This window comes from Columba livia, chromosome 1 (genome assembly GCF_036013475.1).
Source record: "Columba livia isolate bColLiv1 breed racing homer chromosome 1, bColLiv1.pat.W.v2, whole genome shotgun sequence".
Lineage (NCBI taxonomy): Eukaryota > Metazoa > Chordata > Aves > Columbiformes > Columbidae > Columba > Columba livia.
The window spans coordinates 59,172,561-59,200,144 of NC_088602.1; the positions used below are offsets into that span (position 1 = coordinate 59,172,561).

Sequence of the window (27,584 nt, forward strand, 5' to 3'; positions counted from 1 at the left end):
AGCACTGCGTGCAGCTCGGCAGCCCACAGCGCAAGACACACCCGGATTTGCTGTAGAGGAATCTGCTTATGCCAGGGAGGTTGGACTAGATGACTCCTTCCGCCAGCACCCCCACCCTCCCCGCCCCGAGCCGCTTCCCGCCAATCGCCGCGGGCACTGGCGGGCCGGCAGCCAATGGGAGACGGCAGCTGGGGACCGAGGGGGCGTTTCCAGGAGGCCACGCGGCGGCCGCCATGATGGGCAGCCGCAGAGGGAGGTGAGGGAGAGAGGGGCGGGTTGTGTAGGGATCTGGAGGGGGCGTACAGAGGGGTACAGAGGGTCCTGGAGGGGTATATGGGGCGTATATAGCGGCGTGGGGAGCGTATGGGGCTGTCTGGAGGGCTATGGGGGCTATAGGGGGGTTTGGAGGGGTATGTGGGGGTTTGGAGGGATATATGGGACATATAGGGGGTGTCTGGAGGGGTATATGGGACATATGGGGGCTAGAGGGGTGCCTAGGGGGGTATAGGGGGTGTTTGGAGAGAAACATGGGGGTAAATGGGACATACAGGGGGTGTCTGGAGGGGTATATGGGAGCTATAGGGGTGTCTAGAGGGGATATATGGGACATGTAGAGTGGTATAGGGGGTATCTGGAGGGCTGCGGGGGTTATATAGGTCATATGGGTGGGTCTGTGGAGGTATGGGGGGCATATAGGGGCGTATGGGGGCGGCTGGGACGTATGTGGGTTATAGGGGTGCCTAGGGGGTATGGGGGGTGTCTGGAGAGAAACATGGGGGTAAATGTGACATATGGGCGGGTCTGGAGTGGTATATGGGATGTATGGGGGGTAGAGGGGGTATATGGGACATACAGGGTGGTATAGGGGGTGTCTGGAGGGCTGTGGGGGGTTATATGGGTCATATGGGGGTATGGGAGGTTTATGGGGGTATGTGGAGGCATATAGAGGCATATGGGGGGTTGGGACATATGGGGGCTATAGGGGCACATGGGGCTCTGGCGGGGGGGGGTGGGTATAGGATAGCGTAGGCATCTGGGCATCTATAGGGATATCTATAGGATGTCTGTAGGTGTCCATAGGCCCTGTGCCCCCTGTGGGCGGCACTGCTCTGTGTGCCGCCCTGTAGGGGCCTGGGCAGAGCATTGGGGTGACCTACGGCCGGGGCACCCCTTGGAGGTGACCCCGGCACACACCAACCCCTACAGCCCCTATAGGGGACTGCCTCCAACTGCCCTGTAGGGACCCACAGCCTCGGCCCTTATAGATCCCACCCCATAGGAACCAGCTCCCTATAGATCTCACCCTGTAGGAACCATATTCCAGTACGTCTCACCCTATAGACTCTGCCCTCTATAGAACCAGCCCCTATAGATCTCATCCTATAGACCCAGCCTCTGTAGACTTTGCCCTATAGGAAACAGCCCCTCGAAGCCCTACCCCTATAGAACCAGCCCATATATATCTCACTCGGTAGGATCCAGCCCCTATAGGTCCCACTCTATAGGAACCGCCTCCGCTCCCCCTGCAGGTCCAGCAGAGGCTCTGCCCAGAGCAACACTGGGAGGTACTGAGGGAACTGGGGCAGCCGAATGCCTGGGTCCTCTCTGGGGATGGGGGAGGGGGGAACACATGGCTGGGGGTTGGGAACACAGGGACACTGGGGGTTTGGGGACAGGGGTAGTTGGGGAGACAGGGAGAGGGGGGGTTGGGGACATGGGTTGCACTGGGGACATGGGACAGGTTGGGAACATGGGGTTGAGGACACTCCGGGGAGGTTGGGTACATTGGGACGGGCGAGTTGGTGACACGGGGAGATTGGGGACATTGGGACAGGGGTTGGGAACATGGGGAGTTTGCAGACAGTGGCGGGGGGAACAAGGGTGGGGACTTGGGGGACTTTGAGTTGGGAGTTTGGGGACATGGGGGGGAACACGGGACACTGTGGGGGTTGGGGGCATGTGGGGTTGGGGATACAGGGACATGGGTTGGGGAGATTGGGGGGACATTGTGAGGTTGTGGACACTGGGATGGGGTTTGGGGACATGGGAACAGGGATGTTGGTGATACAGGGATGGGGGATTTGGGGACACTGGGGAGGACATGGGGGGGGTGGGACAGGGGGGTTGGGTTATGGGGGTTGGGGACATGGGGCACCCCCTCCCCCAAAGGCGTGGGCTGTCACCTGTGGCCACCCACGTAAGAACCGGAGGCAGAGGACAAGGGACACACCCGGGGACAGTGTCCCCCCCTGGGGACAGTGACACCCAACTGTCCCCGATGGCACTGTCCTGACACATGCAGCATTTCGGGTGAAAATAGGTGATTTTGGGGTCCCCAGGGTGTCACTCAGCCCCATCTCCCTCTGCAGGGGGTGACAACGAGGGACAACTGTGGGGACAGGGACATCTTGAGGGGACAACCAGTGAAATGTCCCAATTTTGGGGAAAAATGTCCCATTTTTGGAGCAAAATGTCCCAATTTGGGGTCTCTCAACTGGGTCATTGGGCAAGATGAGAAGTTTTGGGGCAAAATGTCACAAATTTGGGGCAGAATGTTGCAATTTGGTGGTCACAGAGCTGGGTCGTTGGGCAAGGTGAGTAGTTTTAGAGTGAAATGTTATGATTTTAGGGCAAAAGTGTTCCAGTTTTGGGGTGAAACATCACAATTTTGAGGTAAAATGTTTCAATTTGGGGGCAAAATGTCCCAATTTTGTAGAAAAATCTCCCAATTTTTAGGCAAAATGTCTCAATTTGGGGCCTCTGAGCTGGGTCATTGGCTGAGCTGATGCACTTTGAGGCAAAATGCTGAATTTTGGAGTGAAATGTTGCAATTTGGGATGAAATTATGAGTTTCGGGGCAAAATAAGGAGTTTTGGGGCCAAATGTCACAGTTTGGGGTTGGGGTTGAGTTGGGTCATTGTAGAAAACAATCTGTTTTGAGGTGAAATTTTGAGGTTTGGGGCAAAATATTGCAATATTAATAAAAAAATAAAACAGAACAAACCTGAGTGATGCTGGTTCTGATTTGAGGGGAAAAAGCCCCAAACCGGGCAATCTCGGGGTCAAAAATGTGGAGTTTTCAAAGCGTCTGCTGGCTAGAGGGACAAAATGTCCTGAAATCTCTGTAGTTAGCCACAAATTAGCGTCACTAATTAACAACAGGTGCACTTGTCGGGCAGTTTTTGGGGTGATTTCCAGGGGATTTGGGCGCATTGGGGTGGGAGAGAACCCAGCCGTCCCAGAGGCCGGTGTCACAGGGGAGGTTATGGGACTCAGGCATCCAGGAGGTGACAGGAATAGCTGCGGTCATGTGACCTAGTCCAGTGACCCTGGGGCGCCCTTGGGGACCGCAGGGTCCCTAGTGAGTGGGTGTTACTGGGGTGACTGGGAGTGTCGGACAATGGGGCAGAGCCAGGGGGCTGACAGTGCCCCAGAGCCCAGCGGTAACTGGGTGTACTGGGAGGGGGTTAGGGGGAACTGGGAGGGACCGGGAGGAGATGTGGAGGGGCTGGGGGGGGGGTGTTGGGGGCGCTGGGATGTGGGATTGAGGGGACTGGGAGGGATTGGGGTGGAGTTGTAGGGGACTGGGCGGGACTAGGAGGGACTGGGTTGGGGGAACTGGAGGGACTGGGATGGGAGTGTGGGGGGACTGGGAGTACTGGGGGGTTAGAGATGTGGAACTGGGGATACTGGGAGGGACTGGGATATGGGAGTGTGAGAGAATGGGGGAAGCAGGAATGAGGGGCTGGGGGCACTGGGTGGGACTGGGATGGGGTTATGGGGGGACTGGGGAAACTGGGAGTGACAGGGATGTGGCATTGTGGGGGGCACTGGGATGGGGCACGGGGTACTGGGAGAGACTGGGATGTGTCACTGGTGTCCCTGGGCTGTACCCTTGTCCCTGGTGCACCCCCGTCCCTGGTGCCACCTGTCCCTCTCTCCTGTCCCCTATACCTGGCATCCCCCCGTCCCCATCCCCTATCCTTGGTGTTCCCCCCATTCATGTCACCGTGTCCTGCATACCCTGTCCCTGGTGTCTCTGTGTCCCTGTCCCCTATCCCTAGTGACCCCCCTGTCTCTGTCCCCAGGGGGGCCCTCCCCTCTGGAGCAGGGGTTGGCAGCACTGGTTGAGACCTTCTACCAGTATGCGCGGCCCCCGCCGGGGGGAGGGGAGCCCAGCCTGGACCCCCCAGCCTTCCAGCGCCTCCTGCGGATCGAGCTGGGCCACCAGCTCACAGTGAGTGGCACCATGGTGTCCCCATGTTCCCAGTGTCCCCATGGCTCCATGACCCCAGGGTCCCCATGGCCCCAGCCCCATGTCCTCCTGCCCAGGTAGGGGACAAAGCCACAGGTGGAACCACCACCTCCCCCTGCACTGTCCCCATGTCCTCTCATGTAGCTGGGTTGTCCCTATGGTGTCCCCAGTGTGTCTCTATGTCTCCATGGTGTCCCTCCAATCTGTCTCCATGTTCCCATGGCCCCACAGTGTTCCCACAGGTCATGCTGTCCCCATGCTGTCCCCAATGTCCCCAGGATGTGGCGCAGCCCCAGGCCGTGCTGTCCCCATGCTGTCCCCATGTCCATGTGACATGGTGCAGCCCCAGGCCATGCTGTCCCCAATGTCCCCATGACATGGTGCAGCCCCAGGCCATGCTGTCCCCACACTGCCCCCAATTTCCCCATGTCCCCGTGACATGGTGCAGCCCCAGGCCGTGCTGTCCCCAATGTCCCCATGTCCCCAGGACACGGCGCAGCCCCAGGCTGTGGCCGCCATCTTTGCGCAGCTGGACGCCAATGGGGACCGGCGCATCTCCTTTGATGAGTACTGGCAGCTGGTGGCCTGGCTGTGCCACGTCCTGCGCCAGCGCCGCTTCGGGGCCTCCCCTGCACCCCCGCCCCCCGCCTTCACCGGGGACTCACCCCACATCAATGTCCCCGATGTCGCTGACGCAAACCCTGAGGTGCTGTGAGCCCACAGGACACCCAGGGACACTCCAGGCTGGCGAGTGCCCCAATTGTGGCATTTACCACCCCAAATTGTGGGGGGGTGTGGGGATGGGGACCCACGGGTGTGTCACCGTTCCCCTCCCTGGGGTCTGCTGGAGGTGATGAATGTCTTAAAAACCCTTCAAATATGTGAAATGTAGCTAATAAGAATAAAAAATACGATTCCTGCAGGAAGGAACCGCAGAGACTTGAGGGTGGCGAACGGTTGGGGGGGTAAATCAAGGGATTTGAGGAAAATGATCATTTTTAAGGGCAAGATAAAAGCAGTACTGGGTATTGCAGGTGTGTAAATGGGGATTTTTGTTTGGCGTCAATGTGGGGGGGGATTGGGGGAGAAAAGTGGGATTTTGTGTTGGTTTTGAATGAAAAAACTGAGAGGTTTTGTGTGGTTTAGTGAGACATGGGGATTGAAACGGCGGGGCCTGCGGGAGTGGGTGGGGGCTGCGACTGCGGGCGGGGCCTGCGGGAGGCCGTGGCTCCACAGACACGGAAAATGTATAAAAATGTGGAAAATGTAGCGAATAATAATAAAAAAGGCGCTTCCTGCAGGAAGGAACCACAGAGACTTGAGGGGGGAAGCAGTTTGGGGGATAAATCAAGGTATTTGAGGAAAACGATCATTTTAAAATAAAAGTAGGGCGGCGGTTTGCAGCCCGGGCGGGGCCTGAGGGGGTGGGCGGGGCCTGCCCCACAGTGACTCCCCACCCAGCCCCGCAGGAACCCCCAGCGGCCTCCAGGCCCCACCCAGGGCGCGGGGCCAAGCGGGGGCGGGACGAGCATACCTGACCGAAACCCGCCTGGGGGGCGTGGCCGTTGACTGGAGCGCGTGCGCTTTCGCCCTATATAAGGCGGGAGGCGGTGCCTCGTGTAAGCTCCGCCCCCTGGAGACCCCTCCCACCTCCCCCGAGCCCTTTACTTCTGCCGTCTGTCCTGAGTCTGTTATTTCCCACTTTTCCCCACTGAATATAGAAAAGGGACAAATAATGATTTTCCATTTCTATCTGCGTTATTGACTGGTTGTGGTGAGGGTCCTTTCAGTGAAAAACTTATTGTAACTTTTTTTATACCTAACATCTATCTTCTATAGTAGATCTAATCATAAACAAAGCCACGTCTGACTCAAACTCAGAAATAATGTTTTGAAGTTTTCACACTGTGTCACAACAGAGCCTTGTCAGTCTACAAGCTGACTCTGTAATATGTTTCTTCTAGTCTGTCATCCCCATTTTGATCAACAGTAAGAACATGCCTCTGATTATTCAATCTTTCATTTATAGTGAGGATATAAGCAAGTTTTACAACATACCTAAAAGGAAGATGTTAGGGATCAATCACTCCTAAGTAATTTCAATTCTGTTTGTCTGGTCTCAATGAAAATCCAATTATAAACTGCATGCAGTAAGTCTTCAGCTGTTTGTATTATGTATATATTTAAAGTAAACGAAAAATGTGTAGAACGTGAGGTTCAATGAACTGTTGCTTCACCACTGCAGAATGCCAAGTAATTACTGAAAGAGGAGGATGGAGGTCACAGTTTTAGCACTTAATTGAAGCAAAGAGTTGTTTATTACTCTATTAACTTCTCAATGATAAAAACTGCTACAACAAAGAGAGATTTACTTATCTCTGAAAGGGAAAGAACCTTCTATTCTAATAAGAGGCTGGCTAGACTGCTTCCTACTTAAGGACAAAGTAAAATAAATGTTGAGGATGAAAAGTTAAACTGGTCCAGATCTTTTGAAAGACTTCAAAGGAAATATTGACTATTAAATCCAACATAGTCCACTAAAAAAGAGAAAATATACAGTCTGATTCCTGTACAGTCTCTTGAGAGAGAGCAAGTCTGATGAATGACAGTAAGAGAGACCTTCTGATGCAAGTTTAGGATCCTTTGAATGGATTTAGATTTTTTCATTCCCTCTTTTCTAAAGATTGATCACTGAGTTGTCTATTTTAGATGATAAATGTTGATATTTGCATGTTTACTATAAGGTGGCTCAGTGTTAGCATAATTTACAGATATCATGCATCCCTATGCTCCAAATTCAAACTTTCCAGTTTTTGCATTTCCTACCAAATTCCATGTCCCCAGACTGAACCTTGATCCTAAACCCCTTTACTTCCTCTTTACTTCACATACTCTCATCTGTACAAAGCTGGATCCCCAACCATTTTGTTTATTTTTCATTAGTATCTCCTAGTCTCCTACCAGTGGCCATTTCCCAAAATCAGGACTCTAGTCCCCTCCTTTCATTCACTTCAGCAACTTCACACCTGCCTCACTGACTCCCACACTCTTTGGGCCTGAAGAGCGGTCCTGCATGGTCTGGATGGCCTGTGCCAGCTAGGTCAGCAGTAGGAGTAGTAGTCTCAGTTTTCTCCGTGTAGAAACCCTTATAGGAGCTGCATATGTGGCACAAGACAACAAATTACTAAAGTTCAGGTAACTGTCACGAACTGTCTGTGAAGAGCAATTTATCCTTTGGACTTGAGTCTGAAGCAGATGAGAAAGTAGGAACTTTAGGTGGTGATGCATAGACTTCTGCTTTGTGCATCACAATTGATACAAAGATTCCAATTAAATTTCATTTCTTCACTCTTCCTATCAGACAGGGTGGAAACAACATATTTTTAAATTTCCTTTTCCTTATTTTCTCCCTTTTCCATTTTTTATCCTGTCTTTCAGATCTCTGTGGGCTAAAGATTAATCAGTCCCTTTTGTACTGGAATAAGTACTACTCTGGCTGCTTTCAGCGAGTAGAGAATCTTGCATTTCAAAATGCATCTGCTTTTTTGAACTTTATTCTCTTCCATGCTTTTTTTCACAAAATATCATAGAATCATAAAATCACAGAATGTCCTGAGTTGGAAGGGACCCACAAGGATCATTGAGTCCATCTCCTGTCCCTGCACAGGACAACCCCACAGTTCACACCACGTGTCTGAGGGCTTGTCCAGTCTCTTCTTGAACACTGTCAGGCTTGGGGCCGTGACACCTCCCTGGGGAGCCTGTTCCAGTGCTGCACCACCCTCTGGGGGAAGAACCTTTTCCTAATGTTCAATCTAAACACCCCCTGGCACATCTTCCTGCCATTCCCTCAGGTTCTGTCATTGGTCACTAAAGAGAAGAGACTTTTATGCACAGAAGGTTTCAACTGTGAATTGTTATCAGAGAAATACTAATGCTTGATGCTGCAGCCTTCTACTTATTAGGAAAAAAAGCTGGTTTCAAACACCTTTTATGTGTTTATCATAGCATCAAAGAAACAAGAAAGAAGTAGTGACTAGCTTTTATAAAAATTGTGCTTGGCCAGAAAAGGTGAAAGCGGAGACTATAATCTCTGGCTTTCTCAGAGATTCAGGCAGTGTCAAGACTTACACTTTCCCTGGAGTTCAGAACTTTGTAACATCACTTTTAAATTAGCAAGCACTGACCAAGTGAAAACAGATCTATTAATTTTTTTTGTGAGTAAATTTTTAATAGCAGTAAGTGCTGCAATCTGTTGAAGCTTCCAAAGGGTAGTGGCATCCTCACACAGAGAAGGCAAGAAATATAGCAATATTCAGACATCATCCACCTCCCTTTTTATTAGATATTATTTGACTGCAGTCATGAAATGGTTTTGTAAAATACTCCATTGTCAGGTTAGATTTGATCTGATGACCATTTTCACCTTGTAGATGATGTGCAGTAAATTGTGCTTAATGAAAGGGTACAGTTACAACACTGATACTGAAGACACTAGAAAAGTTTCCTCTCTGGAACAGGAAAGAACTGTACCATTGCAGATGCCATGGTATGGCAGGTATTGAGAAATGTTAGCACTAACAGGAGCAACCAGTACACCTGCACTAAGCAGTTTCAGATTCCTGAGTTTAATGCAGTATTAAAATTACATTTTCAAGTACTGGTTTCAGCTGAGATGTCTTGGCAGAAGTCCATTTCAGTTAAAGATTTACTGCTAATGTTTGCTAAACTAGGAAGGGCTGATATTTTTTATGCTGTTTCTCTTTCAACGTTCTTGTGCTGTCAGCACTAGCCTTTGTGCTGTTCTAATACAATTCCACATCAGAGAGGCTGAGGCCAGCCACACAATGATCAGCCAAAATAGTGCCACAGAGTTCTTGGGATTTGGTCCACAGAGTATAATAACTTCTGTACCTGCCTAAAATTTAACTTGGATTATTTTTACTAAACAAATCCTTGTACCTGATCGCTTGTTAGTATTGATTGTTTTCCACTATATAAGATAATGAAAACATATGAAGAGATCTCTACATTCTTGTTCTTAAAGTTTCTTTCTTTGAAGCTCAGATGTTAGCAGAGAAGAGAAATATAAAAATAAAGGCAAAGAAATTTAGATACAAGTGCTTATCTTGGCACTTGAGCAACCAACTGGTAATCTGTCAGTAATCAGTGAGGAAGGGTTTGTATTGTAAATCTAATGTTTCTCAACACTATTTTTTAAGCCAACATCCAGGTAAAAGGTTTCCATTATTTTTCTTGCAGAACTTTTACTACAGGCTTACTTCTCTTTAAAATAAACAAATAAACAAGCACATATATCCCTTCTTACCCTAATCCCTCTTCAGAGATGATCTTTGAATTTTATCTTGCTGTCTTTCTATATCAGCCCTTGTAGCACTCTGACAGTCTCTTCTATCCAGCAGCATTCAGAATGGCTTCAAATTCAGCTGTATCTTTTTGCAGCACAGTGCCCACCTTGTGTAAGAGTGTCTAAAAGTGACTGTTACGTTTCTGGTTCAGGGTGTTCTACCCCTATGTTCAGTTCCATCATCAATCCATGGCCTCTTGCAATCATTACAGCTTCTCAAAGGTATGTCATGTTAAATGCCAGCATTTCAGATTTGTTTTTTTCAGATGACTTTTCCAAGCTCAATTTTGCCTTTGTTTTTCTCAGCTTGTGTTTTTATGGTAGCTTTAAAAATATTGTTTATTGGTTTTGCTAGAGGGTGTTTGTTCTTCATTCTGCTTTAGCTTCATTTATGAATTTCATTAATGTGATTAGCTTTGATTGATTGACAGTTAAAGCTACCTGCAGAAAGAAATGTCTCTGTCCTAGTTTCATATACGACTGCCATCTGAATAGATGACAGCTAGTTGAATAGTGAATTCAAAAAAACATCTGGAAGATTCAAAAACACCAGTATCTTCATTTTATAGGATGGTAAATAAGGCAGTAGATTTAGAGAGATGAATGGACTTTTGTACTGTCTTGATGTGTGCTATGGCATGTAACTTTAATGTGACAAGCATTCAGAGTCATATATGACCTTACTGAGCATGAACTGCAGGGTGTTGGAAGCAGGGGGCTGCCGAGGTGATCTGTGTGGAGGCCATGAAGTGCCTTCTGCTGGTCCTAGCCCAGTCTGACACTCGTGTGAGCAGCTCATCACCTGTCAAAACTGCACTCTGACAGAGGACCCTGTGACACCTCAGCTCACAGATTTTTAAGGCAGAGCAGCAGACCCAAGGGGCTGACAATGCTCTGGATGCTGTTGGGGACACACAGAGGGAAAGACATGCCTCTTGGAGAGACATGGCAGAAAATATGCTGATAAGGAGACAACTAGGTGCATGGCTGGAGATACTGTCTTGGACAGACTTGACCCATGCTGGGATAGGGACACTTCTGAGAGACTCTGGCTCTGTGCGAGTAGGTGTCAGGGCAGGACACCCTGAGGCACTGTGGCCTGTGGGTAACACATGCCAGAGCAGTGGAAAATGAAGAAGCCCAAAGCAGTGGAACAGAACCAGTGAGAAGCATGGAGGAGCAGATAATAAGCAATGCATACCCGACCTCCTGTGCTGCCTCTTGCTTTACCAAATGAATTAGGATATATGGTGTGTAGCCCATGTCAAACATGATAGAAATTGAGACTAAAAAGGGAAAAAAAGTCCATATTTTTTGTTGGGTGTCCTCTCTCCCCAATACCCAGATCAATGATTAGAAGTTGGTTTTAATTGACAAGAAATTAAATTAATTAAAATTCCCCAAGCTGTGGCTGTTTAGTTCATATCAGTGTTAGAGACAGTGGAAAGGCATGTACGAAGGGAACTGGAAAGACCTAGGCTGAATGAGAACTTACTTAAATTATTCTTTGGGATTTGGCAGGGAAAAGATTCTGTATTTAAAACACTGATCGTGGCAAAAATGAAGACATACTGGTGATGAGGCTGCTTTTACAGTCAAGAATCTTTACATTAAGTAGCTACTACTGTTAGTATTACAAAAGTAGAATATTGAGCATTTCTTTTTTTTGAAAAAGTGCATGACTCCAAGCTGCAGACTAGATTCAGCTTCTCTTTTTGTGACTCCTCATACCACCAAGATCTGTGGTAGTGGTCATTGTCATTTCATTTGTATGAAGCTATTTCATTTGTACATGCTAATATGTTTAAAGTAAAATCAGTTCTACACTGAGTCCTGAGCAAATAAATGGTGGCTCTGACCATATCCAGAGTTGCACAAAAATTTACGAAGGAAATAAAAAAAAAAAGAGTAATATGAAATTTTAATGGAGTACTTAAAAACTTTTTCCTAACAGATAACAAAATAGTTTGGTGTGGTAAGCTTTCCTGATTAACAAGGACAGCAAATAGTGTTGAATTAAATCTTTCTTAGAATAATATTATTTTTTTTTCTTTCTCAAGCTCCTTTGAAATGATTTGATTCATATACACCAAAAATCGAATAGTGTCTAAGTGTTGATCTTTCGAAAATAATTGTGTGTGACTCATCCACGTCTTCTTGCAGGCAGTGTTCTGTGTGGCCTGTGCAAGCTCACATAATAAAATTAGGATGAAGAATTATAAATGAAGTGGCTGCGTTCATTAAATAGAGAATGGAAAGAACTGCCAGTTTAATATGTAAGTCAAGTCCTCTTGTGTGTGCTCTGATTTGCAAGTAGAATGCTGTTAGTGTATGAGCTCCTAAGTGTTTCAGTGTTAGATGTCTAAAAGTTTTAATGCAGCAGGTAACAAAACATGTTTTTTGTGAAAAAATAATATCAAAAGGAAAAGCAACTTAATCTTCCATTTCAATAAGCCTCACATTCATCTTCTCTGGAAATGCTGCATTAGTTGTATTAACCTTTCACCACTGTTTGAGTCTCTCCAGTTGTTTCTGGAATATCAAATTTTCACAGTTTTACTGTACAAGATTTGGAGGGGGTTCTTTTGTTTTCATAAAATACACAGCAATATGAATTTATCGTTGTTAACCGAGATTTTATTTTATGTTAGTAGAAGAAAAGAAATTGCTGTGCTGTAATTTTTGGTTATCATCAGTTGTCTTTCCTATGATCCCAGGGAATGAATATGAAATTTCTGGAGTATGCAGAACCCTCAAGCCTACCCAGAGGCATAGTATGCCATTAATACAGAACCACCAGGTTTGGATACCTGCAGACACATATAGAAAGACTGTCAGCTCCACTGGAGGCGCTACTTGGATGGCATGCAAGCAAAGCTGGGGTCACAATGTCCTACCTAAGCACAGACTAAACACGACCAGTCTTATTCTTGACACTTGATTTATGCAGTGTATCATAAAATGCTGACATAGTTTGTTTCAGATCGAACTGCATCTATTTAACAAAAACTGTGAAATGTGCTCCCTTAATATGATAGGAAAACATGGTAAGGATTAATGAAAAATAATGTGATTATTTTTTTTTTTATTTAGAGGTGTTTTTAAGTGAAAAAAGAAAACAGCATTGAACATATGATGACCATATGCACTGCTGACCAGAGTGTTTTCTTACATGATTGATGTGGTGGTCCTGGGAATGAAAGCACGGTGCCAATCATTCATACAGCTACAGGGAATAGTGGGTGATAAGTAAGCCTGAATGTTTTGTTTTAATCTAATTTTGGTTCTATCTCTGCAGCCATCAGAAGAAAATCACACAAAAATATTGTTTTTAGATCAGAAGTTCTGTCATCTCTACATTTTTTCTCAATGGTATAAAGAAAGTATTCTGTTTTTGTAGAAAAATATGTAGATGTATTTCAGCATTTGTTTCATAAGCTAGAAGGGCTATATTCAGAAAATTAGCGCTGATATTTCCTTTTTCCTTCACTAGATAGTTTAGATTATCATTCCACAATGTGAGTGATCTGGATTCAAGGCTTTCTTCCTTTTCTTTTATGTCACAGAATAAAGTGATAATACGAAATCACCTGGACAGACTGTTCTGGAACTGGACTTAGAAATATTTTCCATTTGTTGATGTTTAATTCTTTGATTTTATAAAGAAATAAGTGAAATCCAGGTATCCTAAATCTTCACTAACATTTCTTTTAAATTAATGAGTCATTCTTAACACGGGTGCAAACACATGCCCTAAATTAGGCAATTTTATGACTTCCCTTACCTCCACCTCCCCAGGAAGATCCACCTGTTGTATCTACCTTCCAGTTTTAATGATGACTGAAAGGGTATGTTTGGTAAAGTTGCTCTTCACCTGAAGATTTCCATCCCAGTTCAGAGAGTGTGACTGAGAAAAACACACTCAAAAACTGATTGGTGGTCATATCAAAAATTGGTTTGCATGAGCACTTTCCTTCTTTTTACACTGAGGATGTCTCCAATGCATCTTCCCTTTTAGCTAAAATAAGCTGAGACTTCTGTCTTTTTGGTATTTCAGAAAGGACAAGAGATGTGTGATCCCAGTGCAAAAGTCCAATCTGGAAATGAAAAGAAATACAGATCTTCTCTGACTGTTTTTCTGTCTATTTTAACATAAGTTAGCCCAAAGACCTAGTGTTATGGTGAAATAGCATTTAAATATCCTAGCTCTGATTTTCAAGACTATTTGGATTCTAATTTACTAAGAAGCCTTTTCAGGCTTCAAAGTATAAATAACTTTTTAAAAGACTATCAGTAAGTGAACCTTTTCAAACAGCCCTTTTTCTCCCTACTGCCTATGGCTTTTAGTTCAAATTCAATTGAGCATCTCTGTGAAAAAGGTGGCATCATTCTGCAGAATGTCACCAAAGAACAGGACATTTTATGGCTTGTTAGATTGCCAGGCTAGGAGCTCAAATCCTGGTGGCTTTAAACAATTTAATCAAAAAAACTTACTTTAAAATAACTCTTAAAATCAAGCTGAAATCATTAGGTCATACTGTTATCTGAAGTAGCTGCAGACATAGTTCAATTGAATCCAATTTAAAATAAAATACTTTTTCATTTTACCTGCGATGTCATTATGGATTGTGAGAGTCTAAGGTCATGTAAACCAACAGGGCCAGAGAAAGAACCAAGGATGTAAAAACGCATTCACTTCTTTTAAACGATAGGAAAATTTGTGACTTTGAGTAGGTTTTCATAATAGCTGTATTTCAGTCAAAGTTCAACTTGAAGGTAATGGAGTATAAAATAATCTCCCATTGAGGACTGACCATGTGAAATGGCAACAGATGAAAGTAAGAGTTTTTAAAACCACTGAAGCACAACCACAAGTGCAATTTGAGGACTGGCATTTACAAATTGCCCAGGGAAAAAGAGAAGCAAGTTTAGACTATTGTGTGATGTAAAATGGGAAGAAGGGAGCTTGAGCATCAGCTTTCCGGAATAAAAATGAGAATATTTTAAATTCATTTTTTTCCCCACTGTGATATCTGATGATATGCTTGAGTCATGGAGTAAATACAGATTTCAAGAGAAGTCAAGTGGTCATTGTTAGTGTGCACTTCTGGAAATGGGGTCTTATTGTCTTTCCCATGTGCTGTGGAATCACTGTGCTAAGATTCCTGCCTGCGCTTTGATCTCACTCCAGCATTTTGATTTTGGCACCTTATAGGAAAGTATCAACTCTCTTAAGCTTATATTTCACCAAGTAGTCCCAAGACTAATATAAAATTTATTTTGAAGTAAAGCTGTGAGGTCTTTATGTATATTACTGTGAAAACAATGCTTATTCCAGGTAAGCTAAAAAAAACCAAATCAAACCAAACTAAATGAAAATAAAACAAAACAAAAACACATCTGCAAAAAAAACAAAAACAAAAAACAAACAACCTACCCAAACCCCAAAAGCTTATTCCTTACTCTAGAGTAAAGTAAGCTCCTTTCTGTTCCATTCTGTTCCATTTTACACTACTATACAATTTTTACAGAAATATTATAAAACATATTATTACCTGAGCTTCTTTTTCACCTGGAATCAAACCTATGAATTCCTTATAGGAGGATAACTTTCTATATTAAGACAATTTCTTGGGTAAGTTCTAGCTTCCATCAGTCTGCAGTACAGAATTCCTGAATAGAACTAGTATCTCTGTGTTTAATAACTTTTGATACACTTTTTGCTCATGAAGTTGTCTAATTGCTTATTTGACCCATCACGACTGTTAACATGCATGACATTCTGAGCAGTGCTCAGAAGTGCTACATTTGATTATATGTTGCATGAAAATATATTTTCTTCTGTGCGCTTTAAACTAGTATCTGATTATTTCATCTGATGACAATTCATATATTGTGGAAGACAATGAAGTGTTTTTATTTTTTCTGTGACTCATTAATTATGATATAAAGCTACATTGTTATCTTCCACATAGTTTTCACATTTTCAAGTTCCTAGTTGATTGAGTTTGTCCTTCTATAGCAGACTAAAACCTTTGCTTACCTTTGTTGTTTTTCATTATATCTTTTCCTTTATGCTGTGCTAATTATCATAATCAGAAGATCGAAAATGCTCAGGTTCAAAATATTTACACAGTAGCCAAATGATGTTTTCTCCTTTTTTTTTTTTTTCCACCTCCTCTCCTAATAATTCTGAATGTTTTTTCTATCAGTGCTGAACAGTTCTATTTGTTTTACTCCGTGTATTATTTCACATTGAATTTCATTCAGTCACCTGGTCTCTGAGTTTTGTGAAATTATCATGCAGCTCTTTTGACAAAAAAATTATTTTTTTTATGTAATTCTGTAATGTTAGCAAATGTTGTTATTTCATTGCTCTCTGTTCACTGCATTGGATGTAAATGAATTCAGGAGCACAAATCCTCACACAGTACTCTGAACAACATCTCCTTCCTGTGACCTTAACTGACTTTAATAGCAGGTAAGTAGTACTCGAGTAGTTAATTGCATAGAACTTAAGTAGTAAATTCCATACATAATTGAAACTTCCTTGATTTTATAAAGCTCATTTAAAATCTTGACTAGCACATACTATTGCTGATTTATTGCTACTTATTCTTTCAGTTTGTTTTAATCCTTGTTTTATGCTCAGAAACCATTTCTCAAACTTGTTCCTTCACAAAGATCCATCGTAAGAACTTCCTAAGTCTCTTTCTATAACAAATACAAAAACGTTCATCATAATGAACTGATGCTGAAAAAACAGGATGACTGATTAGCAGAAGACAAATTTTGTGAGATTTCAGAACAGGAGGCACTGTACATTTTGCTAGATACTGAAAAAAACCCTTATCTACTGCTATTTTAATATTTCTTCATGAGCAGTCTTTTTTTTTTTTTTTTTTTTCTCTTTTCTTTACCATTCCTCCTTTTCTGATTGTAGCAGGTTTGCCACTGGTTTAAATAAGGGCAATATGGAGGTCAGAAATGGTACTGTAACTACTTCCCTTGCCTGTAGGAGTAAATTCTATTATTTTTAGAAACAAATATGTAGTATTTTTTATTTTGAGGTTCCTTCCAATCCCTAACATTCTGTGATTCTGTGATAAATTTTCCCTTGACATTGAACAATTAATTTCTCATTGTCTGTTTGGTGTTTCACCTCCAAGACTCTGCACTAACTTTAGCTAGGAGGCTGTAATTCAGAACTTAATTTATGTCAGTTTGGAGCAGGAGTGCTTTGCTTTCCAAAAGAAAAGTAGTACCTAGTACAATGGTGGTGTTATGTACACAGTTGTCTGTTCTCTATAAGCTCAGAACACTAACATATTTTCATATGGTGAAGTAAATAACTTTCAGCTGGTAATGATTTTCAGCCATTAGTGACCTGGACTGAATTTGAACTTGTGACCTATATGTGTACTCTGGATTCTTAATCATAACTGTAAAGCTCCTCAGAAAATATCCTTGTCCCTTTTTTCTTTTTTTGACGATGGGGAGTTCAGTTTGATATTCTGTTTCCTTCTACTGTGGTTACAATTTAACAGACTTAAGTCATAGTATTGCATGAGAAATTATTTTGAAATTATGTCTTCTTATCTTGTAGAAGAATAGGCTACATCAGGAATCAAATAATAGCAGTCTATTGGGAGTTCTATATGATTAATGACTGAGGATTGAGCTGAATAATACTGAGCACTTATGTAGCACTTCACATGTTCAAAACTCTGCACAAACATTATCTAAATAAAAAAAATGTGGCTCATTAAGGAATCTGTTCACGTGTATTCTGATGAGACAAACAAGCACACAAAAAATGCATGACAAATTACCTAAATGTTTCTCCTTTCACAAAGGGAATTGTGTTTGAAACACGGTTCATCTTTTATGAATATTTTGTGCTAGAATGTTTGTTTCTTTTTCATTAGTATAGTGAGCAGACATCATTTCAGGTGTCTTTTCAATATGGGTGAATGTGTATTGTAGAAAAATAACTTTGGAGTTTATGAGAAATATTCTGCATAGCATTATCATTATGTGAATTAACACAGGAAACTTCAGCTTTAGCATTTACCAGCATGTGGTAAAGAATTTTAATTTCCTTATTTTAAAGGTTAAGTGTTCCTTCAAGCCCACTTGTTACCATTCCCAAACAGAATAAGAAGGGAACTTCCTCTAGAAAGCTACTAGTCCATTCTATAAATATTTTAATAGAAAATCTGCTGTTTTCATAATTCTGTCCCTAAGTGAGCAGTCAAGAATGGATTTAAACTACTTTTTTTTAATAACATGGTGACTTTTCAATTCTAAGCTTTTTTTTTTTTTTTTTTTTTTTTCAATTGGAAGAAACATTTGAGGAAGCCCTGGGCAAATCTGAATGTGTTAATATAAATCATTGGCCAAGGTGTGCACAAGGATTTCTGATGCATTTTTTACACCTGAACTATGTATTAAATTTCCACACTCATCAGCTCACTGAGACTGACATAACCTTATTAGTTGTATACAATTTGAAACAAGGGACTATGTTTATACCCATACGACATTTAAATAATCTTCAGAAATCAATACTCTTATGCTTTTTATGCAGAAGTCCCTTCCTTGTGGCTAGGGCCACTCAGACTTTTGAGAAGACAGCTTTAATTACGCTCAAGACAATACATGCTGAGTGACACCTTGCAATTAAAAATCACAACGGTGATAGTGAGAACACTTTTAGTAGCCTGATTCTCTGGATAGTCTTAGGGTCTCAATAAAAGAAAATGAGTTGGGCAGAAGGACCACTGGAACTCTTTTCCTGGCAGATCTCATTACGCTTCCTGAACTCCCAAGCCCTTCCAGCCATTCAGTCCGGATACTTGGAAGTCCCTTTGTTTGCACTTGAACCCTTGCTTTCTCATCTAGGACCCGTAGCTTCCTTATCGGCAAGATACTGAGGTCTCCTTTCCTTCTTGCTTTTATATTTCTTGTTCCTAGAAAGTAACAGCTGCCTGCATAAACAGAATGAAACAACAGCCATTGTATACAATAAGAAATAAGTGGGAAAGAAAAACGCGACTTAGCTCCTGGTCTTTTTGGAGCATGTCTACACAGCTCAGTATCCACAGTCACCACTCACTACACCCATTCTCCTACACACTAAGTTATACAACATTTGGTGTATTGTTGCATGGAAGTCGGGCAACTGTCTTTGCACAGCAGAGTTGGCTCACAGTGCAAGAGGAAACCCAGAGCACTATCTTCACTTGATCATACAGATGTGTGTCACTTAGGACATATTATTAATATCTAATAACAGTAAGTATTGATATCTAATAACAGTACATATTAATATCTAATAAGAGTATTATTAATAGCTAAGCACTGAGGCCACTGAAATACCTTGAAATAATTGGCCTTCTTTTCCTCCTTAAAAGCAAGTAAACAAACACACAAACAAAGCATAATCCAAATGGCTTCTTAAAAAGCCTTAGTCCAGCCAGCAATTTATTCTGATGAGCAATTCTTATTCTTTTACTGACTTGGAAATATCTTTGAGAAATACTTGCCTGTTTGAAATTGAACTGATCCTACAAACACAATACAGAGTACAACTTCCACAGATCTAAGGTTTATGGGTTCATTTACGCATTTTATACTGAAGTTAAAGGGGACATAGGAAAAATAATTGGCTTTTTTTTTTTTTCTTTATATTTTTCAATAAATCCTTTTATTTAGTGACTTATTTTATGAGTTACTGAGTTTTGAAGTTCTATTTATTTATTTTCATTATGTTTCTCCCCTATGAGCACATGTGATTGCAGCAACCATGTGTGACAACACAGAATTTTCATTTTCTAATAGAAATACAGACCAGGTCATCTTTTCAGATTTTATATAATACAGCCTTGGAAAACAGGCACAAGATCTCAAATGACAGCTGAAGGGAAAACTTATAGGATATGATCACACATGAAGGTTAAAAGAGTCTTCGTTTTCAACACAAATGCTACCCTTTGCAGGTATCAGATGCTTTATAAATGTTCCCTTTTATTTTGAAGTTCTAAACTATAACCTATGAATTAAAGGACAAGTCATTCTAGAGGAAGTTAAAAATTCACTTATACCAATCACAGCCCCACTGGAATAAGACAAATCTTAGCAGAGAAGAAATCAAATAACTCAATATGAAAGAACAAATCTAAATCGGGAGCCGACACTGAGGAGATCAAGAAAAATACACAGCTAAAATATTTCAACAGCTGAACATGTAGCAGGTGGACAAATATAGTCTCAGGAAAGCTGCCAAGCATTGAAAAGTGCAATAAAAGTGGACACAATGCAAAGTAATTACAAAATTCAATTTTGGGTTAAAAATTATTGTTGAAACTGCCACAGACAGTCTGAATAAGAGGAATAGGACCGTAAGGCAAGACTTGTAGAGGACTTCATCCAACAGTGCAATAAAGAGATGTCCATAATTTACTTTCAGTAACTTCACACCAAACATAACTTTTGTTACGACTGTCTTTATTGCTCAACAGTTTACCTTCTGAAGCTAAAGGCACAATTTGTTCCAGCCCACCTTTTTTTTTTTCTAGATTTCAATTTCATAAGTCCCTTATTGTATATGCCCTTACTGACCTTTTCAGTCCTCTGCAATTTTTCTAAAGCTGTACTTACCTATCTGATGCTCATTCCCTTACAGACATGTTCTTTTGTATTCTTGATGTTTTTCTTGTCACCTCTTACTTTGATTTGTTATTTGATAGGCATTTGTCTGTTTACTTGTCTGGTAAGATAATGTTCCTCATTCTTCTTTGTTTTCTGGGCTCGGTATTCACAGTTCTCTCCTTCATTTTACCAGAGAAATAACTTTATTGCTGAAAAATCTTGTCATCATGAGGATGAAGGATGTTCACTCTGTTCAGACCAATCATTCATTAGCACATTTAATCTATTGGAGTGAGAATATTGTTTGCACATATAAGACAAAGGAGACACTCAGCAACTTCTGCAAGAATCATCATGCTTACTTACTACCCCACATGAGATTTAATGAGTCACTCCGTGTGAGGCTTTAAGATCCTGGGAACTTGTTTTCTTCAAGTAGAGTGATGTATATTTCACATGTGTTTTTTCTTATATGTAGACCAAAGAATGGTGTTCAACAGTGATTCTTGACAGTTGTTAGGACATGAACCATATTTATGAACCATATGAATTACAACAAGGACAAGTGGAAAGTCCTGGATATGAGCTGGCAAATGATCTTTCAGCACAGAAAGGCAGTTGTATCCTGGGCTGCATAAAAAAAAGTGTGGCCAGCAGCAGGTCAAGTGAGATGATTCTGCCCCTCTCCTCTCACCTGGAGTACTCCTTGCAACCTGGAGTACTTCCTACAGCTCTGGTATTCCCAGTACAAGAAGGACATGCTGGAGCAAGTCCAGAGAAGGCACTGGAGCACCTCTCCTGTGAAGGCTGAGAGATCTGGGGTTGTTGTGGCCTTGTAATGTACAAAGGGGTCTTACAAGAAAGAAGGGGACAGATATTTTTACCAAGGCTTGTAGTGACAGGACAAGGAACAGTGGTTTTAAACTGAAAGAGTGTAGGTTTATGTTGGACATAAGGAGGAATTTTTTTACAATAAGGGTGGTGAGGCACTGAACCAGGTTACCCAGAGACAATGTGGATGCCCCATCACTGGAAGTGTTCAAAGTCATGTTGGATGCGGCTTTGTGCACCTCGGTCTAGTGAACAATATCCCTGTCCATAGCATGGAGCTTGGAGTAGATGGTCTTTAAAGGTGTCTTTCAACCCAAACCATTTTATGATTATATCATTAGGTTAAGTGAATAATTGAACAGAGGAGGTGGGAATCGTGAAGTGAAACTGTCAAGGTTTGATTGTAGGGCGACAATAAACTGTTGCAGATGCTTTGTTAAGCCCCTCTCCCCTCCAATCCCCCTTAGTCGCCCCTCTCCACTAAGTACAGGTGATAGGAAGGCAAAGAAGGACAAAAGGAGAAAGAGTTGGAAAAAAATGGAAATGTTTTACTAATGCTACTAATAAAATAGAGAAAATAATACAAAATATACAAAACCGATCTTGAATTCCCCGTCAAAGATCAGAACTGCTCCAGCAGCAGAGCAAGCCCAGAAGTCCTGGGCTGGACTATACAGCAAACCGGAACTGGATTCAGTCTGTCACTAGGCCTCAGATTTGCAGGGACAGTAGGCAGGGTCCTTCCCAGATGTCAACCATGGTCGAAGAAAAGAAAAAGGGAATGAGATCCTTGTGATCTCCTACTTTTATATGAAGTATCACATGAATGGGATGAAATACTTAGTTGGTCAGTTTTAGTCACCTGTTCAGTTCGCTCCTCCTTGCCCCTCTCACTTATGGGATGTGCATCCTTATCAGTAACCTTGCATTCCATTCCTATGCCTACGAAAACATGTATCCTACTTTAGAAAAGTGCAGTTACTAAGACTTCAGTTGAAAGGAAAATTCACTAAAAGAGAAACTTGTATTGTTTTTAACAAAACCAGGACAGAAACCCAGTACACTCAGAACAGCTGGAGTTCCAGAACATTTGAGCACAAGGTTTCAAATGCATGTGCAAAAGAAATTCTGATTAAATATATGTGCATGCAATATTTTGGGTGGGAGATAGGTTAAACTCTTATGTGGAACAGTCCATAGCATGGTTAGGTTATGGTATGGGGTTGTGTCTTACAGTACGGAATGAGCCTTGTTTACCATACTGTGGTAGCCGTGGCTATAATTAAAACTATTCCACCCTATAAGGAAGGTATGCACTGAAAGTAAGGTACTGGAAGAGGAGGCAGGGGAATGGTTTTGATTATGTTTTCCTCCACAGTTTCTTGTCTGCTTGGGGTGAGCTGAGCCTAAAACCTCATTCAGTTGAATCAGCTTGAATCATCAGAAATCCAGGCTAAGTAACCACTGATCAGAGGTTTCAGGACTGCAAGCTGATACTGAAGTGCCTAACAACCACACAACTTTGTCTGGAATATTTAAATATTTATTAAGGTTTTTTGTTTGTTTGTTTGTTTGTTTGTTTGTTTTTGTGGGGGTTTATTTATTTTTTTTGTTTGGTTTTAATTTGAATCTATTAGTCTAAGCCTACCTCAGGACTGATGATTTGTGAGTGTTCATAAACTCACCCTTAGTTTAAATGTCTCTTTGTTCTTTCCCCACCCTGCTGCCCAACATATCAACAGTAGCATAGTAATAGCAAGTTTTAAGATTAATATTGTTTTGTTTCATTACAAAATTGCTATTGCAGCAAAGGGAGAGCTAGCTCAGTATACCTTGCTGACCTTCTAACTCAACAGCTTGCATAAAATTATTTGCATTACCAGAGATTGCTTCATTAATACTTGTTAAAAAGAGATATTATATACATTCAACAGTATGGAAATTATTTATAAATGGCATTAGTTTAATGACAAAATTTTTGAAATGCAATGCAATATATTTTTAATCTTTTAATTGTACCTCTACGTAAAGTACTTTCTGTAAGCAAGACTCCCTTTGACATTCATTTAATTAGATCTTGTATTTAAAATTGTGCCTCTTATAAACACACCATTAAAAATCAGCATTTAAGCCTTAACAATATCACATTGGAATACAGGCTATAAAGTTTCTACAATCTCAGTGGCTTTTTAAGTGTGACTAGCCATCTAAATGAATACATCAGCTTACAGAACAGCCTCAAGGAGTAACCTCAAGATATGGTCCAGTGAAAGAACAAGTCAAGAGAGCATCTTTCATTTGAATGCTTTGAATAATTCTTCTGCTGTGAAGCATAACACCTAAATCTGTCTCATCTCATTTTCCTAATTAGTGGTATAGTGCGGAGAATCAATATAGTAGCCTGCCATTCTTGGGTCATAAGCACAACGTACTATCATGGCTTCAAACACATGGACTGGCGAATATTCACTTCTCTAGTGGCAAATTAAGAAATCAGAAAACTTTGTGCTCTACAGATGAAATTCTGAAAGAAAATTCAGATGATAATACTTTATAGATCTACATGTTTACAATGCATAAGCATCTTGTACAGTGTTTGTTTGTAATAGATCTGTTACAGGACTGATTTGTATGCAAAGTGACAATTTATAACAGTTTAAATACCTCTGTAAGATAAAAGGAGGTTGATGTAAATTTTAAACCTGTAAGGCATATTCAGTATTTTTGTATTGTATCAATGCCAGGAAACTGATATTTTTTTTTCTCTTGACTCAACCAGTTTACTAGATTTAGATTTACCTCAGGATATGGAGAGCATGTAAACCAAACACTGTATATTTTTATATAGTAATCAAAATATTCTACCCTTGAGGGATACTGTTTCTGTAAAGGAATGGACTGGAAAAAATACTTTATAGTATAGAGAAATTGTGCTAGAAAGTTGATAGAATTTTTGGTATAATCCTGCTAAATTCTAAGATTGGTATAATTATCCTGTCTTTAGGTATTTAAAAAAAAAAAAAAAAAAAAAGAAAACATTGATGATTGGACTCACATAATCAAAATACAGATAAAGAAAGTACCTGTCTAACATCATACATCTGGACTACTCTTCCCCTATAGAAATTATTCAACTTCATTTAAGATTTGTTGCTCACAAAAATGTATGGGACTGATCCTTACAATCCAAGAAGTTGTACAAATGCTGAAACTATTAACTACTAACACCCCCTTCACCAATCAAGAATTTAATATGCAATACTTTGTATCTCCGTTCTCATTTCTGTAGGGAACATGCATGTCAATCAAGATACAACAAATATGAATACAAGCAAAATATGGCTTAAGTAAACTCTATGTAAAGTATTTAATAACAAAAGAGAACACAGCAAAACTTAGTTTAGCATATGCAAGCAAAATGTTTTGGCTCTTATTGTGAAATTGTACTGGGCTAGTAGCATCCTGTGTTTATGAGAACATCTTTAAAAATCATTGGAATTTACAGGGATCTAGCCAGACAAACGTTACTATGTATCTAGTAAAAACATATAAATTAACTTCATGAAAATGATGCATTCAGTTTTAAAATATGTCTCGGAAGTCTCTGCTCACATACGCTACTTTCAAAACTTCCTGGCTGTTCTTTAGTTTTAACAATACCTTTTTAGTGGGAATGATTTGTCTTTTCTGAATACAGAGCTCCCTTTTAGTGGCAATAATACTGATTATTTCTAATGACTGATATATTAAAATGATGTAATTTTTTCCAGCAAAGGTCCTTAAAAGTGCTTGTGGATTTGTTTCTGCAAGTAATGATTTCTCTAAGGGCATTGCTTTCTCTTGATGAATCTGTTTTAAGTGCGCATTAGAACAATCTTTTTCTCCCATGTTGTCACCAAAGGCTTAAACTTATATTGCCAGAGGAAAAAAAAAAAACAAACAGGAAATTCTAGAGATGTCCATTATTTTTAAGTCTCATCAGGAAGGATAAAAAGTGAGACTTATAAACAAAAAGGGGACAAATAAGTTTCCAAAAACCCCCAGTCATTACTTTTAACTTTCCTACCTCTTATCAGTAACAGTTGGTAAATACTGTTGAAAGAACTTGGTCATGTTCTTGACCAAAGGTCTTGATATTGGGCTTTTAGAAGGAGAAACATAGGTGAGTGATAGAATGAAAACAGATTACATTTTTATATATATATATATATATTTTTTTTTTTTTTAAATTTTATTTTTCAACACTTGCATGTGTGTCTTAGCCTTTGGGGGGAGAAATAAAGCCGGTGATGGATTTGGTTAAGTGCAAGAGGGAAGTTTAGAAAAATAGTCTTCATTGTCTGTGATCAAACTGTTATAAATCTATGGTTGTCTCAACTCCCTACATTGAAGAAGGTTTCTACTTAACTCAGAATATACAGAAAACTCAGAGGGATAAGACATAGGTGAATGTTATTGCTTACTAATAATTGAAGATTGTGGAAAATACTCATTTTATGAATGATTGCTGATGGCAGGAAAAAAAAGTTAAATGAATACAGAAGAAATTCCAGTTTTCAAGATCATGCCTGGAAAGTTACTGTGTTTGTTTGTTTGTTTGCTATTTGTAGCAGATATTTGAGCTTTGTTTCTGCTTTTGTATTTTTAAAATCATCCTTTCTATCACTATGAAGTCCTTCAACCCTTTTGGGATTCCACACAAAAGGCAGAAGTTCTGCCAATGGAAATATGGTAGCAAGGCAAGTGTATGCTTCATGACTGCATGTGAAAATACAGGTTTTGTTCTTCGGTAATATCTTCAAGAGGAATAGCATTATTTCCATCCGTCTTGGAGAGAATGTAAGGTTCTAGAATCACTATGGAAGATGAAAGTGAGATTATCATGCAGGCTGGGATTAAAATACCCCTTCTTTTATTTTACTATTTCTTAGACTTCATTCAAGAGAGAATGGCAGTGAAGGAACATCAAGACAAAGATAAGAATATAATTGAACAACTGAGTAATTGAGCTTACTTGAACTTGGAGGACCTGTACAGAGAAATTTATTGCAATACAACATATAATTGTCAGATTTTTTATCTTCAGTCTACTGAATCCTTTGTGTACGAAAAGATTACTCTAGGGTGTATTAGAAAAACAAATGCAGCAAACAAAAGGGGGTGGGGGTATGGGAAAGGCAAAGAAAATACAAGGTCGTGGAAGGTTTACCTGCTAGTAAGAGATCAATATCATTTTTGTAACTCATTATCCTGAACCCAAAAAATGGTAGAAAAATCAACAATGTATTGAAGTAACAACATCTTCCTCAGCAAGATTTATGAGACAAATGAGAAAGAAAAAAAAAAACTAGCTTTCATATTGCCAAAGATATCAAATCTTCATTAGTGTTGTGAAAACATCATTTATATTTATTTTCAGTGAGTTAGAAAATTCCAATAGATGCATACAAAAACCAATACAGTATGTTTTGTTGTGACATCATGTAAAGCATGTAATTTTAAAATTATGTTTCCCCACACTGGATATAATTAATGCAGCCTGGTTTAGATACTGTGGCAGGACAGCATTTTAAATTTCCTTTTATATTTGTAGCTAAATTTTTTCTCTTCAGTTTCAAAACTAGTTGCATTCACAAGGCCTGCTCATGCCATGTCTGTGAAGACTGAACCACAACTCCAGAAAATAGTGATAGAGTGACAAGAGACAGAAAAGAAGCCAGAGCCTGGAGGTTAAAGGCCACATGCAATATGGGTGTATTTTTATATATGGTAAGACTGTCAAAAAGTGGACTTATGTTTATTAAGATAAAATTATTAGAAATGTCACAAGAAAGTAATTTTGGAGAATTTTTACTTGATGTACTTTGCAGAAGTGTTATCACCATCTCTAGGAAAATCTGTGCATTTGAAGATCCATGCTGTACAAATTTAATTATCTTGATTGTCCCTATCTAGATTCCTTCAGAATTTATATAAAAATTGATTTCTATATGAAATGTTATTCTTGTGTCACTCCTGAAGAAGTCACTCCAGAATAAGACCAGGATACGAGCCAAGCACTTTCTGTACTTCCCTCAATCATACAAAAATTGTCTCCATTCATCTCACCATTCAGTCACATTGCAAATAGAAAGAAGAACAGAGCAAAAAGGTGATACAGAACAGCCCATGAATTACCAGACCTACATTTTAGGAGACCAAGAAATGAAGTAATTTTCAAGATCAAGAAGATCTCAGCTGTCACCTATACATCTCATTTTTACCAAGAGGGAACTACGTGCTCAAGAAGCTCAGTTTTTTCTCAGTTACTATAATACACTATCTTCAACGTCTAAAATACTGAGATCTGCAATAATCCTCTATAAACTGACTCCTGAAGTGATTTTCTGTTTTTCTGTAAGTGATAGCTATATGTGTGACATAGAAAAAGTGCAAAAGTATTATTTTAGCCTCGTCACAAATAGAAATATCTGCATA

At 40.7% G+C, this 27,584-nt stretch overlaps 1 protein-coding gene across 5 annotated transcripts; it reads left to right on the top strand.

Moving 5' to 3' along the window:
* The first annotated feature begins 215 nt into the window (after positions 1-215).
* On the top strand, positions 216-27,584 carry LOC102093448 (protein S100-A16-like). 5 transcript variants are annotated; one of them, XR_010471568.1, is made up of 7 exons: positions 216-256; positions 1,476-1,565; positions 2,370-3,443; positions 4,089-4,237; positions 4,743-9,845; positions 11,787-11,899; positions 12,341-27,584. XR_010471568.1 is itself a non-coding variant. In XM_005507808.3 (3 exons), exons 1-3 carry the CDS (start codon positions 3,401-3,403, stop codon positions 4,968-4,970), a joined length of 420 nt encoding a protein of 139 aa, XP_005507865.2. In that variant the 5' UTR covers positions 3,297-3,400; the 3' UTR covers positions 4,971-5,177. The 5 variants fall into 5 exon arrangements, 1 of the variants encoding a protein (XP_005507865.2); XR_010471569.1 differs by having other exon boundaries at positions 238-256; positions 1,530-1,565; XR_010471566.1 differs by lacking the exon at positions 216-256 and having other exon boundaries at positions 263-1,565; positions 11,787-27,584.

What these genes read in the sequence shown, in the direction of transcription:
- LOC102093448 (XM_005507808.3), top strand. Translation starts at nt 3,401, where the DNA reads ATGGGGCAGAGCCAGGGGGCTGACAGTGCCCCAGAGCCCAGCG. An exon ending in CAGTGCCCCAGAGCCCAGCG is followed by an intron (nt 3,444 to 4,088) that starts GTAACTGGGTGT and finishes CTCTGTCCCCAG; the next exon opens with GGGGGCCCTCCCCTCTGGAG. An exon ending in AGCTGGGCCACCAGCTCACA is followed by an intron (nt 4,238 to 4,742) that starts GTGAGTGGCACC and finishes CCATGTCCCCAG; the next exon opens with GACACGGCGCAGCCCCAGGC.